This window comes from Vanellus vanellus (genome assembly GCF_965231255.1).
Source record: "Vanellus vanellus genome assembly, chromosome: 5".
Lineage (NCBI taxonomy): Eukaryota > Metazoa > Chordata > Aves > Charadriiformes > Charadriidae > Vanellus > Vanellus vanellus.
Genome location: NC_138910.1, coordinates 12,730,176 through 12,748,997, shown reverse-complemented (window position 1 = coordinate 12,748,997; position 18,822 = coordinate 12,730,176). Strand labels below are relative to the sequence as shown.

General features: G+C 40.1%; 1 protein-coding gene across 2 annotated transcripts in view; it reads right to left on the bottom strand.

Moving 5' to 3' along the window:
* Positions 1–18,822, bottom strand: part of MYLK (myosin light chain kinase) — a gene marked incomplete at its 5' end in the record, with an annotated part of 160,661 nt that overhangs the window by 32,492 nt on the left and 109,347 nt on the right. For both annotated transcript variants that reach the window (XM_082483392.1, XM_082483393.1), the window contains 3 exons: positions 12,258–12,411; positions 15,979–16,106; positions 17,685–17,735. In XM_082483392.1, the coding sequence (XP_082339518.1) occupies positions 12,258–12,411; positions 15,979–16,106; positions 17,685–17,735 (333 nt within the window). The remainder of the gene's footprint in view (positions 1–12,257; positions 12,412–15,978; positions 16,107–17,684; positions 17,736–18,822) is intronic.

Sequence of the window (18,822 nt, the reverse complement as noted above, 5' to 3'; positions counted from 1 at the left end):
GCCTCAGAATGTGCTACTTATCTGACTTTACCCGGGTACCAGGGATACCAAAAGCAGTTTGTTTTTATAGAAACACAGATCTTGAAGGGTGACGATTTTGTCTATGTGCAGTTTTTGGAAGCCTAGTGCACTTTTTAGTAAAAAAGAAGTCAACTTAGAATAAATCATTTAAATATTGAGATTTTTTTAATCTCATGTGTATTTTGGAAATTGTTGGGGAAGTGGAAAATAGAAACTTCTGTATTTCCTCAGTTGGAGGCTTGCTCCCACAGTCGTTATTTGCATGAATAGAGCCAATATCACCAGAACCTGGTGTGCAGATGAGCAACCAACTATGCAAACTTCTAACACAATACAAAAACCTTGCAGTTATATGACTTTTCCAAAATGAAGTTTAATGGTTACATAGTTATTGAAATTAATGTTTTCCTAAGACGGAAAAATGTTGACTTTTTAAAAAAAATACTGATTAAGAATTATGGAAGTTAAGCACTTCAAAAGACTTTAAAGGGAACAAATATCTTCCTTGGGAATAATCCTCACAGAAGTAATCTAGCAAAACCTACAAAATAATGATGACGTTGATCTGGATGTACCAGTGGCCAAAGGTTAAATGAGAAATCAAAGGATGGGATAAAATGACAGAAGATGAAAAGAAAAAGGTAGAAAGTGTGAGCTGCTACAACAGTGGTTACACTGGATATAGTCAGAAAAAATCCTGTTCCATTTTGCTGGTTAAAACTGCTAACGGACATTATCACTTTTCCCTTAAGAAAGGCAGAGCTGCCAAAGAAGCCAAAAAATGCAGCCACTTTCTCAGCAATAAAAACATCCAAATGCTGGGGAAAACTGCCGCTGACTTTGATTAAAGCTTTACTGTGGTAGACTATACCAGTTATCCCTCCATACTCAAATTACCATTCCTAGGAAAATCACTGAGCAGACAGAAATAGCCACAGTTTGCCATAAACATGCCTTTAGTTCTTGGACAGAGGGACTTTTCTGACTGCTCTGGTTTTACTTAGAGAGAGGGAAAATGGGGTAGTCTCATCTGATCAAGACACTGAAATATCAGTTCACTATTTGGAAGAGTGCAAGTTCCATGATCAATGATTTCCCTGAAAAAACTTTTGCCATTCCATTTAGTTCAGCTGTGATGGAAAATCCACCTCCCCGCACAACTTAAACATATTAGAAGATACATAAATCGAACTTCTGAGTACGAGGGAGAAGCCTGGGAGGGAGGAAGGGAGATGGGCACCAAGGGGTTGCTGCTGCATTCAGCATGAGAATGCCCAGGCGGAAAAAAAAGACACTGCCAGAACGTAGGTTATCTTTATTCATTTTGGCAACACTTAAAACACCATTCCACTAGGAGTCATCATTATACAGTACATATCTTGTTAAACACAAAAATCAGAGACCAGATGTCCTTAACCTCTGGAATGGCTTATTGCCCTGCTTAGTTGTCACATTTTACTTGCCCCATTTTCTGGCAGAATAGAAGGGAGTATTTAAACAAGCATGAATTTATAGTGTAGATATCACGAACTGAATCACAAAGAAGTTACATGATTTGTCCAAGATTAGAAAGAGATATTGTAGCAAAGGTAAGAACTGAATCTTGACCTCCTGGTGCCTGAACAGCAGCACCCCTCTTCCCTCTACAATGCTGCCCCTGCCTCCCCAGAGCTGCAAGAAATGTGAATTCAATGCTCGCACCATTCACAATAACAGAACCCTTGTACAGTGCTACAGCAGCCACCAGAGAGCTGGTTGTGTGGCACACGTGGATTGTATGATTTTAGTGAAACAGCAGTGACAGCCACCTTCTTTTCACTACAACTAATTATCCATGCAGACCTTGTAGGGAATGATGCTACCTCTGTCCTCTTCAAAATCTGTACTTTAGGAGAATATTCAGCTCTGTCTTGTTTGCTTCCTATATAATCATCATTGCATCATCTCAAGATGTGGATAGGAGAATTTGGATAAGTTACAGCTGACTTAACCTAAATCCCAACAGAACAGAGCAGTTGCTGATAGCAAGAAGAAAATACTTTGAAGAAAAGCTAAGCCAGTAGTCTATTACCTTACAGAGGCATCTGTTTGGGTTTGTCAAAGTGGTGCAGATTCTCTGACATCTGCTATGCACACAGTTCAATGAGGATGGTATGTGTTTGTTTGTTGTTTTGTTTTTTTTTTTTTTTTTAAAAACAGTTAGCTTGCTTTAATGTGCTGCACTGAATTTTACATTGAAGGAGGAAAGAATGCATATGCTTCAGTCCTTGCAGAGCACAGTAGCCTGCTGCCCATGCAGGACATGAAAATACAGTCTCTCTTTGCTGACTTTCAACACACTTCTGTTTCCAGATGAAACTCTGGGCATAATTTATCAGTTGCCTAGGCCACAGTTACCTTAGTGACCTCTCTTTCCATGACTCACCTAGATAAGTGCAATCCATTTGGCCAGCATAGTTTACAGAAGCAAGGCTTAGGTATGTGAACGCTGGAGAGAAAACATTCATGGCCAAGGGGACATCAGCGGTAAAGAAAATGCTACATGGCTTTAGTATAATATCTACCAGCCCTGGGAATATTTCTACTTTCCTAATAAATTTTTCCCAGTAGGCAAAGACAAAAACCTGCAACCCTGGTTGGACTCCCTTGAGCCAGAAAGATGCATGTTTTTGTTTGAAGTCTACCATGTGCCGCTGCTTGCAGATTTGCTCAATGTATAAATACTGGGTCAGTAGCTGCTATGGGAGATCATAAACAAGACTGAAAGCCTAATCTTTGCTTTTTCTTAATGTGACAGATGTATATGTACCATTTTACCATGCTTAAAATTTATTTGATATCAGACTGGATGGTACTCTACAGCTCTGCACATTCAGAGAATTTGCAGATGGTCTCTCCATGTGTCTGTTTTGTTTCTCAGCAGTTTATTCTATGGGGATTTTAAAGGTTACCCTTTACTCATCTGTCTGTATTGAAAGCTACGATATTTTGCCAAACTGCATTCCCTTCTGAAATACAAAATCTCTATCAGCACAATTAACGGCTTCCAATAAAAATATTCCAGTGGGTTGAGTGAGGAAGGGTGTGGAAGTCAAGCACAATTCTCTATTTTGTTCTTCTGTTTTAGTGTTTAGTGTATCATGAATGTCCTTGACCTGCCCATCTTCAAGGTTTCATGTGCGTGTCATGTGCAGTCTCTTACCTACACAAACATACCTCTTACTTAGGCTTATGAGGGCTTTACATAGGCTTCATTGGACCACAATTTTGTTCCTGTTCTGGACCAAACCATAGCCACAAGCCAACATGTGAACTAGAAGGAAGGGAGTGCATCCAAAAATACACACATGTTCACACTTTGTGAACATTTCTATAGGGGAAGTAATTAATTTAAAATATCAAGCTCTAACTTCAGTTTCGCTATTATATGCAACAAAAGAAAAGTTATATATTCTCTACTATGAGATGTCTTAACTATACAACACTAGGGGTACTCCAGTCTTGGCTAACTTACAGCTTGCATATAACACCAAAATTAAGACTTAGCTACACTTTATGATATTCTAGATTGTCACAGTCAAATTGCTGTATCCACACGGTCCTGTTGAACTTGGTCAGAATCCTACAAACTTCACCTCCTTTGTAGCAGATAGCACTTACACCTCTTTTACTAGGATGCGTGATCACTTCATTTGCCTAATAGTATGACTGCAGAGGCTAACAAGATAGTTGGAGGTTGGGCAGTTAAATGCTAAGGGGGACTCAAGCACAAAGCTCCCTACCCGATCTCTTTAGGAACATTAGTAAGGTTGCCCCGAGCTGGCTCCCAAAGTCTAGCGGCAGGCAAAGGAGATGGACAAGCAGCTAATTTGGCCTCCAGCCCGCCTCAGGGACGGTTCTGCACAGCAGCACAGACTGCACTGACTCTAGTGGCACAGAGGAAACAGCAGTAGCAACTCATTCGTGCTATATGCCATGCATAGGGGCGTAAGAGGGGCGTGGAGGTGATGTGAAGGGGGGCTCTACTGCTTTCCTCCCTTTGTGCTCCAGCAAACTGGGCACAGATTGAAAAAAAAAAAACACTTCCCGACAAAGGGAGACATAAATTACCACTACCGCAGACCAAGGAGGTCAGATTCCAGTTTATTGTTTGTAGTATGTGTTCCTTAGGGCAGATGGTAAGGTCACGAGCTGGCCTCACACGAAATGTATAAACCACATTTAAGACCATACCAGGGTTGAAGCGTGCGCTTCTTATTTACTCCCAAGTTGGATTCAGCTGCACTCCTTCCTCAGACAAATTCTCAGAAATATCTTGGCAAACAGGTTTTGAAATACAGCTTGGAGTAACCTTTAATTAATTTGTATTTATACACTCTGAGAAGCATAAAGCATAAGCATGCTCAGCCTTTAAATCATTGCTATTTATGAGACAAATTTGACTTGAGGTCTTTGCCTTTTTTTTTTTAGTGGTATGTAACCCAAAATTCCTCCTGATAAGGAACGGGCCTTTCGCTCTTTCTGCATAGGTTGTGAACCCACAGCTTGTACAGGACACCCACATAACATGAAACCGTGCTCTGTGCTATGCAGATCTCACTGCCTTCTCCACATGGCTCAGTTTACAGAGTCCGCAGAACACAAACACCATTCCAGGAGACCAAAAAAGGCAGCAATCTCCTTATCTAACTCTGAGTGCAGGGAAATGGAAATAATTCTGCTCCTTGATGTGAGGGTCACGCTGAGCCAAAGCAAGGCACTAGGGCTTGCTGCACATTAAGAGCTTGCCGGGCTCTGGTGGTTTCTTAAGCAGCAATGCTGTTCCAGTAGAAAGCCTCCGAAAACTGAGAACAGGATAACCATAGCCTCTGAAAAAAGTTATTTTTCTTTTACAAACAGAGACAGCACTGAAGCAACATCTCTGAAGCAGTTTTCTTTATCTGTTCTCAAAATTGGTTTGGTTTCTTTCTAAATCCAGTTATCATATTACTGTATAATACTATTATTAGCTATTGTGATATTTGTCTGGCAGATAAAGAACAGACAGAGAGAAACAATTTAATTCCATTCCACAAGCTGTTTAGCCAGAGAAGGTATTTAATATGCTGCAAAAGCCAGTTGAACACTGTCCATGCCGACAGCACTGGCAAAGCCTTCATTTGAAATTCATCAGCAGGAGAAAAGCGAAACCATAAAAGGTCATAACTGAACTCTGCATTATTGCTGACAGGGTTCGGGGTCATGGCAGACCTCTCTGCTTTGCTCGGAAAACTATGCCCTGCAGCTTTTTTTCCAAGGGAGAGGAGTGCTATAAGTAGAGATATTATTACCCCTTAACACCCTGTAACACCCATTAGCACCCTTCTGGATGTTAGTGTACCATAGATTTAGCATAACATTAAACTAGAAAAGAAACAACACCAGAGAAGTTGAAATGAACAGAACTTTTCTCCTAATGAAACAGCCTCCCCAGCAGCGCCGAGGACCACATGGACAAGGTTAAGTTAGCTCAGGGGACCAGAGTTTGAAATTCACCCCTCCCCTGTAATACACACTGAGGACTGCTGCTAGCTTCCTCCAAGTGTGACCCCTCACCATATTGCCCCTCCCAACAACTCTGACATAAAATGAAGTTATTTAAAAACTGCCCTTTTGAGACCTGTGAATAAAGTAGCTCACAAATCCTGGAGGCCCAGAGGACCACTTTATGCAGGTGTTCCCACTTTGCCAGTTGGGGTAACTGAGGCATAAAAGAGTAAAATGACCTTGCCCAAGGACACGCAGGAGAATAGAGCTGGAACGAAACCAGAGCTCACCACTCCCACGCAAATGCCCTCAGCACAAGAACATCTTCTTCTGCCACAGGCTAATGGAACAAACAAATATATAATGCATTCTCAGGAGCCCTTTTTCTAAACCCTTTTTCATCTGCTCCTGTGCCTGAGTCAACAAGCTATTCGGATTACTCATCTGCTTCACGTTAGGCATCTGGTTTGATAACTGATTGAATTAGAGCTCCGATACCTGTCCACGAAGAGGCAGAATAAATTTTAGGACTTTCCCCAGTAACACTATCAGCAGATTCCAAGTCTCCACCGGGTCACTTGGGTCCTAGGAACCCCATGTTTGTGTGCAGGAGTTGTGATGAATCATTTCTTAGTAACTAAGGCATTCCTAGCTTTTAACAGCAGGTAAAATACAGGAATTTTGTTGTGAGAAATACTGTCATGATATTTCCTTTTCTTCATCAGAAGAAAGGTGAGAGTACGTATGAGGGAAAATAACTGAGCAGGGAGTTCTAATGGTATTTCTCCTAACAGAAATGACATTGAAACTAGATGGCCCTTCAAGGAATAAATCTGGATTAGTGTACCGGCACTGATGGAGAGGGCAACGTCAGCTAGTTTTCCTCTATACATTGTTATATTGCTGTGAGAATTTAGTTTTGATACAGCTGCAGAGTTTTGTCACCAAGCATTAGTGGGGAGGCTGACAGGGGAGGTTACAAAACTGTTGAACTACAACAGCAGCAACAACACCAGCAACTTTGAGACCTCTCTTTCTTAACCACCAGTCTAGTTGCCCTTTAACCATAAAATTGGTGACAAAAATCCTCCAGCAATCCAGAGGAATTTAAATGACTAAAGGTTAGAGACCGAGTCCACCCACATATTCTTAGGAAATTCACTGCATTCTTGACCCCAACTGTAAACAGAGAATCACATGGATACTGCAAGATATAATCTGATGCTTCTTAAAAGAAGATGAAGTTTCAGAGGCGTTCATGTTAGCACTTCTGAGCTGCAGTGTTTTCTGTAGAAGCGTCTATGCTTGTTCTGCTTTACTATCTGCTTACAGTTGTCTGCACTTGCTTTTCCAGAGAGAGAACCACAGTTTTCGATTCACTCAGTCTGGTGCCTAGCACTGACCCAGACTTCTCAGGCACTCACAAAAAATGCTGATAGTGCCACTGTGAACTGTTGGTTCCACATTGCCTTTTAACAGAGTTTCAGGGCAAAGAACTAATGCTGATATAGCATGCATATGTGTCACTTGTCGAACCAGGACCTTCATATAAGAAATGAATAATTCTACCATTATATTCAATGACTATTGGTGTTAGTGATGATCAGGTCTTATTCTCAAGCTAAACTTGTATTCTCTCATTTTTGCTTGGAAAGACTCTACTCATACAGATTCTGCTAAAGGCATAGAAGTAACAGGTTCCTCAGGCAAACTAACTTCTCTGTCCCAACTCAGGTATGGAATTGTAGCCTCATGCAGAGGAGCAGGTATTATTTGGTGAATTCATGTTATACTACTTTTTCACTGTGAGGGTGGTGAGACACTGGAACAGGTTGCCCAGAGAAGTTGTGGAAGCTCCATCCCTGGAGGTGTTTAAGGCCGGGCTGGATGGGACTTTGAGCAACCTGGTCTGGTGGCCTATGGCAGGGGGGTTGGAACTAGATGATCTTCGAGGTCCCTTCCAACCCAAACCATTCTATGATTCTACTTGCATGCATGTGTGCAACATGCTTATATATGTGTCCTTAAGTACTTGGTTTATCACTGTCCAACAGTGCATGAGGACACAGTATGCTGTATGTGCACAAATGCTTAGAGTAATAAAACCACCATAACAATTACCTTTAGGCCTCTCAGGTTATAATATCGCTCTTATTCTTCTGCATATATCTATCATATAGCTCACTAGTCACCACGATAAATTATTTTATACAATACCACAAATCTAAAGGATTTATAAAAGACAAAGTGGACCAAAATCAACTCCCATGTGTTTTTACTTCTGTATTAACAAAAGTAAAAGGTGTCACTAATATCCAAAGTATCATCATAAAACCCCTGTATACTAGGCATGGAAGCATGAAGCAGTTTGCCCAAAGTCATGAAGGAAGCTTGTGGCATAGCTGCAGAACAGTCTGCTTCTCTAGTGCCAAATTCTCCTTGTTGAATACTCTGTTATTCTTTTGACTTTTTGTCATAGTATCCAGCTTTAGCCAGTATGAAAACCAAGTCCCTTTTTCAAAAGTGGTTACAGATTGGGGTATTCCTGTCACACAACTAAAATGTTTAAAACCAGAAATTTGATAAATTTACCCATATACATCTGATAAATGGTATGAAAGGAATGAATATTCCTTGCTATCACCGTAGAGTGAGTGCTCTACTTTGTCTAAATCAGTTCTGTCTTACACTAAGTTCATCAGTGGCTCATTTAATATAGCTTCGGCAACAGAAGTCCACTTTAATCTGTGGTAGTCATTAGCTCAGTCCCACATCAGGCCACTTTGGTTTCGGAGCAGAAACATGTTGCAAAATCTCTCTAGAGAGATCATTCAGCTAATGAAATTGCTTATTTAAGAGAGCTAATCATAACAATAGAGAAAAGCTCACATGGACGTTTTGGGATCAGTCAACCCTTTAAAAGATGACAATGCTTAACTTGGATATCTCACTTCTGCTGCAGGTCTCCCAGTATTATTAGTGCTTATACAGACAAAGTTACACAATGAATCAATGTGGAACTCAAGACTCACTCCTTGTGGCTCAGATTTAGATTAGATTTTAGGGAGAAATTCTTTACCCTGTAGGTGGTGAGACACTGGAACAGGCTGCCCAGAGAAGTTGTGGATGCCCCATCCCTGGAGTTGTTCAAGGCCAGGCTGGATGGGGCTTTGGGCAACCTGGTCCAGTGGAAGGTGTCCCTGCCCATGGCAGGGGCGTTGGAACTAGATGATTTTTAAGGTCCCTTCCAGCTCTAACCATTCTATGATTCTATGATTCTATTCAAACTCTTTAAGTGTCAGAGCCCCATCTCAGTTAAGTTAAGCTTGCAGTTGAAGTCTGAGCCTGACAGTGTGAGCAGTTAAATTTAAGACTTTAGGAGACAAATTCAAAGGAATGCAGGGTAAATTTTTTTCCCTGAAAGTCATTATTAAAAATAATTTATAATAATCATACCCAGTTTACAGTTGAGGACTCAGGGTTTATATCATAGCAGGATCATTTCTGATTTGAATCCTGGCAAATAAGCTCAGTCCTCTGTCCTCTGGTTGGAGGAAGGCAAATAATGTTATTTTTTGTGAAGAAAGGTCTTTGAGAACTGAAAGCATAAACCCAAGATCTTAAATATCCTTAGGAAGGTCTTTAGACCTTCTGCTTAAAGCAGGATCAGCTATAAGGTCAGACCAGATTGTTCAGATGCTTATCCAGTCTGAACTTGAATACCTCCAAGGATGGAGACTGCACAACTTTTCTGGGACACCTGCTCCCTGGCATGTGTTATAGTCCAAATTTAATTCGGGAAATGCTTATTGGAGTCTTTCACATGAGAAGCTTGCCCATCAGCATGAAGACTTTGCAACCGACATGGCTGTAAGGCGACTTTATTTCCTTATTTATTTCATTTTATATTTTAAAAAATGCCTTTGATTTGATAAAATTCAGAACAGACAAGCTTGTTAGCTATCTCTTTGAGAAACATAGCTCTAGGTTGGGTCAGACACACTCCTCCAGAGAGCAGATGGTCTCTATTTGTAGTTTCCCTCAATACATTCAAGGATCAGTTGTAGACTGTGGTCAGTCAGCAGTGTTTTGAGCACAAAGCATACACATAGATGTGCCTTTTATTGGTAAACTCATGGGGAGGCAGCCCACACAGAGTTTAGAGCCTTATAAATAGCTGAGGCAAACAGAGCTGATCTTTAGCACCAGGGCTTACTCTACAAACGCTTGTTATGAACGTGGGGTGAGGGCAGGGAGGGCAAGTTTCTTCCCACTACTTTGGATGGAGCACAGAGAATGGACAAGTGGGAATTTAAGACTAAAGATGAGCTTTGGTAGACTAAGAGGTCACACATTTTGCATATTTAGAGAAGTACAGTTTCCCTGTTTTGACTGGAGCAGGCTTTGGGGAAAATTACCTTCCAACTTGCATGAACATTTAACACCTTTGAAAGTGCAATCAGGGTGAAAGATTTTATCTCAGTAGTGAGAGTCTAACCCGCTTCCTAGAAGGAAGATATTTTTCCTCCCTTTTCCCACATTTTTGAATATCCAGGTGGAAGAATCTGGCCTTAAAATGCATGTGTAGCAAAATAGGAATCTTGAGGCTTTGTCATGCCTTTGGCAGTGCTGACATCAGCGAGATGTCTCACTGAAGAGCTTGGCAATCTTACAAGAGGGAATTTATTCTTTTCAGTTGGAAACAGATGGCTTGTCATCAGCTAAAATGCATGGCAAACTCTAGCACATTGTAAGGATTCTTCACCCAACTGTCCCAAAAGCATCTCTGGGAATCCCACTGTTCTCTGGCACATTTCTTATGGAAGGGCAAAGCAGGAGGCTGAGATGTAGCTTTATAAGGTTATAGAATTCAAAGACTTTCAAACCAACTAACTCCAAAGGATATAAACCAGCGACTTATATAATAATGAGTCAAGGCTCACACCATGACAAGATAATAGGAATTGTTGGCCTAGTTCAGCTAAAAAAAAAATCCATCTTGCCCAGTAACCTGCTACAGTTAGCAGCCTGCAGCAGTTGCCTATGAAAGAGTGAAAAAAAGGGAACTATAAAGAGTGATTAATCTCTTGCTGTTCTTCTAGCTGCTAATCAGCTGTGTTGGGCCTTTGGAGCCAAAAGCTGTACCCAGCACAATGTATATGATGATTATTTGAGGACCAATTTTTCATGGTGTTTATTTTTAATCTAGCTATATATTTCTGACCTGCACAACCCCCTGTTGGAAGGGGCAGTACAATATGTAAATGCATCGTGTGAAAAATACTTATTCTATTTTCTTCTATTCTTGAATTCTCTGGCAAGTTGCTGGAATGTACTCGATATTTATACTTATTCATTCAGTTATCTCTTAACTGCAACAATAGCCACAGATTAGATGAAAGAAGTTCATTTAAATAGTCAGGAGGCCTCTATTGACAATACGTACAGCAGTATGCAACTGAGGGACATTCACTCTTTAGCAGTGGGTATTGTACTTGAAAGTGTGATTCTGCTCATTAAAATTTGTATGTTATTCACTGGATTGCTGGAATCAATTTCCAGGCCAACTTGATTTAATGGTATTTTGCCACTGATTACATTGGAGTCAGATTTTCATCTTTGGCCGTATACGTGTATTTCTTTACTTGCTCGCTAGCCCACATATCTGTTAGGAGAGCAGAGCCAATGCAGTTACAAGTGTGTGATTAGGATGCAGCCTTGCTGGTTGAACTAGAATTCATCCAAATGCCTGGGCAAGCGCTGCCCTCCCCCGTCTTCTGTCAAAATCCCTCAGCAGTCCATAGATAACAGAGCCTAGAAACAGACCTATCCCACAGACTAATGTTTTAATCAAATCACCTCTTTGCTTGTAGAACTTTCCTAGACTTCCCTGGAAACCATTTACTGTGTATCCACACCAAGGTGGGTTCATTAGCCCTTCCAGAGCTAGATGTCACAGCTCTAGGTTTTGTCTGATGCTCAAGCTGGAGGGTCTAGATCTAGGCTGCAGTTTTATCTGCAAACATACTGCAACTGTCTACCAGTCTACAACTATTTGCAGTTGTCCACAGCCTGCTACAACAAACTTCATGGCCTGAACGTGTCATCTGGCAAGGCTGTTTGAAGCTTTAAAATACATCTGTGTAAAAGCTCATATGCGAAGGGCTCCATATTCAAAATAGACTGTCCTTATTCCCTGCTTTCTGTCACTATAAACCAGTAGACAATGGTAGTAATTTCAATTAAAAGGATAAAATCTCCCTCCCCCAAGCAATAGGATGTTTTCAAATTTACAGTGTAATAGAAACCACCTCATTCCTTCCTGAACCAACAGTTTTAAAATTTGCAGTGTAGCAAACATCTGGATGCTGCAAACGTTAAATGGGAAAAAGAAATGGTACCTAACCAAAAATGGAGACAGGAGCTGTTTTTCTCTTGTGTTTGTTTTTTTAAAGACTGAGCTACTTTGTACCTCCATCTGTAATTAGTAATTTTTCAAAAATAAAATGCAGTATGCCCTACTGAACTTGCTTATCGACCTTATTACAATGTTACTGTCCAGTCCTTATATTTTTTAAAGTACTAGTTTTTCATTTCAGTCTTCTTATTTGATTGTTTTATTTAATTTTTTGCATGTTATCCTGTATAAAGCAACTGTAGAGTGATGACTAAAGAATACGTATATACCTAAAACATTATTATGGACTTACCAACAACTGTAAGGTTGACTTGTGCTTGTCTGCTGCCAAGTTTGTTCTCTACGACTAGGGTGTAACATCCACAGTGTTCCTGCTTTGTTGACGATATTGTTAGCTTGCTGCTGTTTTCAGCATTCTCAATTTTAATATATTCATTTTCTTCAATCTGCCAAATTCAAAAGAAAAATAAAAGATTTTATGGGATAAATTTCATCATATCTGAAAGAGCTCAAATTACAATATGAAGTTATCATATTGAGCGTTATCTGCAGATAACTATTACGGCAGTGAATATATGCAGCTGGTAAAGAGTGTAGTCAACACAAAACATCTAGAAATGCAATGGAAAGTTATAATGGTTCCAGTCCTGCAAAGGCAACAGGGAGCATTGGTGTTGCTGGGACTCCACGGAGGAACAGGAGTTTCACTTTCCAACTCTTCTTTGACAGGCTGAAAGTGCAAACTGTGTAATTGGCAAAAGATCAAAGTTTGGTCTCACATATCTCACAGAGACCACAGCGGAACAAGGGTTTAGCTCTAAATTCCCTATTCATTTGCCATTCCCATTCACAGGCCCAATGTGCAAATCACCCATAGTTGTGACTTTTACCCTCTTGTCTTAACCAGCCTGATTCTGTACTTCCACATAAATCAGAGTAACAGCTTCCTGGGTTTGAACAATTGATGATGATGTTGTCTGAAATGGAGACGTAATGCTACAGCTGTGCAGAGAGACATACAAAGAGCAAATTTAGCTTTCCTATAGCATTTTTATTTTCTGGAGAGGCAAAAATCAAAATCTCAGCTGAATACCATAGGCATATTATGAATTAGTTTTTAATTGAAACAAAGCTATCATAGCATAAAAGGCCAAGGAGGCTTAGATTTTAATCAGTATTAGCTTGAGACATGACAGATTATTTAAAAACCTCATAATGCTGCACTGCAATTATAGAAGCTGTACACTGTGTTCTTATGAAACAGACAACATAATGTCAATGCCCTTCTTCCTCCCACCACTTCCTTCTTAGATAAGTGACTCTTCCAACTCATTCTCAGAATTTCATTAAAAATTAAGGCTATTTAGTTTGCCTTATCTTGTCTCATATATTCAGAGAATAAGAAAGTACAAGGCTAAGAGCAGGACTTGCCCTGCTTTCTCCCCAACAGAGATAGAACACATGCATTGCTATATGCTCAAAAGTAACCTGAGAAAGATGCTTCTACAGTAACTCAAATAGAAAGTTAGCAAATGGGATTATGTAGGATTCCAGTTTAAATTATAATGAAAGTTGTTCCTCCCTGCTCCCATATTTGGTTCTTTTGAGATTTTACACTGGCTTATATGTTTGGCTTCATTAGAATTAGTCAAAGGGTAATAGTAATAAAAAAATTAGTCTAGTAGAACTAGATCTGTGTTATGCAGGGAAAGCCCTGAAAGGATGCTCAGTGGCTTGCAATGGCTGTAGGGAACAGGAAGCTGGATCCCTGTGTTCACAAAAGAAAGGCACTGGTCATAGTTAAGAAGCTCCAACAACTGGCAATGTTAAATGCCAAAAAAATTTTCAAAATAAAATACAGTATAGCCCTACTGAACTTGCTTATAGTCTTTATTACAATGTCACTGTCCAGTCCAGATATTTTTTAAAGTACTAGTTTTTCATTTCAATCTTCTTAAGTTATTTGATTGTTTTATTTAATTTTTTTTTTTTGCATATTATCCTGTATAAAGCAAATGTAGAGCAATGTCTGAAGAATGAGTATTTGAAAGCCTCTTTGTTAAGAGGCTTTCAAAGGCTTTCCCCTTTCTAGCTGAGCACGGTTCCAGCATCCCTCCATTAGACTGCCATCACGTACAACAGTATGGGTCTCAACTTTGTAACATTCCATTTCTCCAAGCAAAAGATATTTGTCCATAATATAGCTGTGAGAGGCCACTGTGGCTCTCTTGAACCTGAGGGAACGTGAGGAAGGAACACGGAGAGGACAAATCCCTCTTGTGCACCGCAGCATATAGCGGGTGAAATCACAATTCAGCACTTACCAGATTTGCTCAACTACTACAAATAGCCCCCAGGAAAATTCTAAGAACACTTGGGTGATTTTCACTTTTCAGACTGGGAATGGAACAGAGTTGAAATCAACCACATTTATAGAAAAGGAAGAAATCCAAGAATAAAACAATGTGGTGAAGTATAAGTGAAAAAGAAAGCAAAATAATGGTGCAGCATGGTACATAGCTGGCTTCCCATTTAATTTAATAAATGAAAGACTGCTACCCTCACTCATCGTCCTACAGTGTTTATTAACCTTCCTGAAGTTTTTTCTTTTCTCATTCACCTGCCATAATGAACCATTTAAAAATTTATATATCATTTTAATGTCTGACTTTGTAAATCTTTAGATTATCTCATAGAGAATAACTAAAGACGAAAGCATAAAGATGGTAAAAATAACATTTTACAAAGGAAAAAGGGTATAGAATCACACATCATGGATCTGATATGGGTATTATGAGCTGCTGGTCTCTGTTATCACATAGATGTCGTGTGTAAAAATGGCCTTGTAATCTATGTAAATTGGATTGTTGTATTCAACAATGAACTCGGAATTCTGCACAAACCAGAAACTCACTTTTGAGGGGTACATTTTACCCACATGTTAAGACAGAGCTCAGCAAAACAGGACCTTGAATGTCACTGGAGCTTGAGACCTATTTTTGTAGAACGAGTAGGCCACTTTTTAACTCCAGTCTTGAAACTAAAGAATTTTAAGAAAATATAGGAGTTCGCGAAAAAAAACATTCTTTCCCCTAAAGTAAGAGGTTATTTGCGGTTAGCAAATATGGACACTGCAATACCCTTTGCACTAGCAAACTGTTTTGAATTCTTTCAATTAAATGCTGACACATCTGGATTTAGAGTAAAAACTTCCTTGTAGGAGGCGATGTTTTTATTTACGTTCTATAGAGAGCATAATAAGTTGAGAATGAAATAAACAGAATAGTAGCTACAGTACATATTTATATTTGTTCTATCCTAACATGGCACATCATCTTCCAGTTTGCACTTGCATGTTGGGTTGATATAAAGTGGTTTTATTATTTGCTAAAGCAGCTTTATTTAAAAACTGCCCTTATGGACACATGTAATATAGTTCAAGGAAATTAATTCAAGTAGAAGGAACTTTAAACCTAGGGGGTGAGGGCACTCACGGCAGCATAATAGCTGCATGGTGACATTTGTGTTGTAAGGCATTTCACTCAAGCTTCTTGTATGGCGTTTTGCCCCTTTAGACCAAGCATCAATGAAGAAGAGGTTATTTTTGAAGGAAAGAAACATTTCCTGTGACAGATGCTTTTCAGATACCTGATATCTTTCACATCACTTATCCTTTAATTACATGGTCTAAGGCTTTTCTCAAAGGAACAGTCATTTGTTATAGGAGGGGACAGGCAGCAACGGGTTTAAACTGCAGCAAGAAAGATTTGGGTTTGACATTAGGAAAAAATTTCTAACTCTATGGATACTTAAGCACTGCAATAGGTTGCTAATGGAGGTTGTGAAATCTTCATCATTGCAATGTTTTCAGCAGAGGTAACGAAAATATCTGGCAGGAATGACATGGACTTTGCCAGTTCTTGGGGAAGGGAGATAGACAAGATGGGTCATTAGAGTTCCTTTCAAGCTCTACTTTTTCAATGATTCTTAAAACAGACCAGAAAACAATTTACCTGCTTACGGAATTTCATCCAGGTGCAAGTTATGGGTGCTGTTCCTGCCACCTTGGCAAACAGTTCCACTGATTCACCCGCACGGACTTTTCTGTCTTCTGGGAACTGAGTAATCTGAGGAGGAGCAGCTGATGAAACAAAAAAAAATTTCTCTTTAGGTGACTATAGTTTCAATTTTTCTTAAAATTAAAAACACATATATCTCTCAGCTCAACAGTTTCAGGGCAGCGTTTGAAATCCGGATCAGCAGTTATCTGTTGCTTGCAATGAAACAATTCTGTGGACATTGTTAATTCTGCTGTAGTGAAGCAATAAAAATCTACCTATCAGAAGTTCTCTCATGGAAGACCAAGGTACAGAAATCCAAAGGCCAAAAGTGTTAAGACCTACCACCAATTCTAAATATATAGTTTATGAAATTTTGTGTTGGTTTTTTTCAGAAAAACCTCTTTTTTCTTTTGCACTTTGTATTTTTGAAGAATGGCTCCAGCTAACTTCATATCAATTTGTGTGGGCTCAGGGGGTCTCTAAACCTTTTCCCCAATGTCATCAACAGCAATCAGAAGACTCTGGCTTTGGTAGCCAGGTCAATATCACATAGGACATCTATTAGAGAGACAAGAAAGGAAATCGACATCTTTCTCCATCACACTCAATTCTCCCTTGAGCAATGACAGATCCTTTTATTTGTGTATTACAGTGCTGCTTTTAAATCTTGCAATCCCATTCATACTCCTCTATGTCTGGATCAGGTATTTCTCCTCCTCTTCCCCCTCACTGCCGGAGTATCAATAGATGGCAGAACATCTCTTTTGCTAATAATGCTACTTCCCAACTCTCAGCTGTGATGCTGAGTGTGCCAGACCCCTGGTAGCTGCTAGGGACAGATGCCAGAGATATCACAGCCCAGACAACTCCAGGGTGAAACCTGCTCTGTTGCTTTATAGAAGCAAAACAATAAAAGGCATTCCCTAACATTAGAATGACCTCACTGCCAAATGTAACATTCCTGTCCAAAGCACAGGGCTACTGGGCATGAAAAAAAATTATTTTTTTTTCTTTTCAATGTAATTAAAACAAAGTGGGTTTTTCTTTTCCCCTAGATTTGTTCTTTGAAAAGTTTTTTTTGCTTTGAAATACTGAAGGAAACCAGGCTGAGGGACGCATCTGGCAAAGAAAACAGCTCAAACAGTTTAACAGTCTGACAAAGTTATATGACACTGAAAGCAAGTTCCTATAAAGGAACGTTCTGGGTAGCTTTAAATATAGATAGCTTTGCCTAGGAGTGTGAACAGGTTACCATAATGTCAGTTATGAGGAAATGCAGAATCTATCAACTTCTCTGTGGTAGCTACTCATGCAGAGGTGGCATTCTGCCATACATAGAAAAATGTCTTGCACTGAAGGGTAAGGTGTGTTGTTCCAGCACTACTGCTGACGTTTGGTAGGATCTTGGGGTAGTTTAATTGATAGTAACTTTTTTCATGTTCATAATTTAAGTCAGTGCAATGTAACCTTATGAACGAGTTTGAAAAATGGACTTTGCTTTCCAGTTTTCTCTTCATAGAAATTCACACGCACCATTTAATCACATACACAAACAAATTTAGTAGACAAACAGCTTTACTTAGAAATGAGGTGCCTATTCTTTAAAACTATATTGGTTTATTCTTTATTCCTACAGGATGACACGTGCAACAAATTACCTGCTTTTGGAGGAGTCTTTGGAGCTGGTTTCTTCTTCACTGTGGCTTCACCTAGTTAAAAAAAAAAAAAAAGAAGCATAATAATAACAGTGGTTGATGCTCAGGAACCACTCGCTTGTAAGGCCAATCCCAAGCACAAATACAGGCTGGGAGGAGAATGGATTGAGAGCAGCCCTGAGGAGAAGGACCTGGGTGTGCTGATTGATGAGAACCTCAACATGAGCCAGCAATGTGCGATCACAGCCCAGAAGGCCAGCTGTATCCTGGGCTGCATCAGAAGTGTGGCCAGCAGATCAAAGGAGGCGATTCTGCCCCTCTACTCCACTCTCGTGAGACCCCACCTGGAGTACTGCATCCAGCTCTGGAGTCCCCAACATAAGAAGGACATGGACCTGCTGGAGCGTGTCCAGAGGAGAGCCACGAGGATGATCCGAGGGCTGGAGCACCTCCCTTATGAGGACAGGCTGAAAGAGTTGGGGCTGTTCAGCCTGGAGGAGAGAAGGCTCCAGGGAGATCTTCCAGTACCTAAAGGAGGCCTGCAGGAGAGCTGGGGAAGGACTTTTTACTAGGGCATGTAGCGATAGGACGAGGGGGAATGGCTTTAAACTGGAAGAGGGCAGGTTAGATTAAACATTAGGAAGAAGTTTTTCACTCTGAGGGTGGTAAGGCACTGGAACAGGTTGCCCAGAGAGGTTGTTGAGGCCCCATCCCTGGAGGTGTTCAAGGCCAGGCTAGACGTGGTCTTGGGCAACCTGGTCTAGTGGGAGGTGTCCCTGCCTATGGCATTGGAACTCGATGATCTTCAAGGTCCTTTCCAACCTAAACCATTATATGACTCTATGATTCTAATTCAAAGGTGAGCTTTGGAAGGTACCAGCTTAGCTGCAAAGTTTAGATCCATAGAGATGTTTTGTTGGCAGCTGAATATCTGACATGTTCTTTCAGCATAATTAACTCAAGAATTAAAAATACTTTTTAAAAGCACTTTTATTATCCTGAATGATCTTCAGAATATTCACAGTTGAAGCTGGAACTTTTAAAAGAATCAAAGCAATCTGCTACACATCTCCCATACTCTGTCATACTCTGTTCCTTATAGCAGTTTAACTGAGGTGAAAACACCGGGCCAAGATCCATC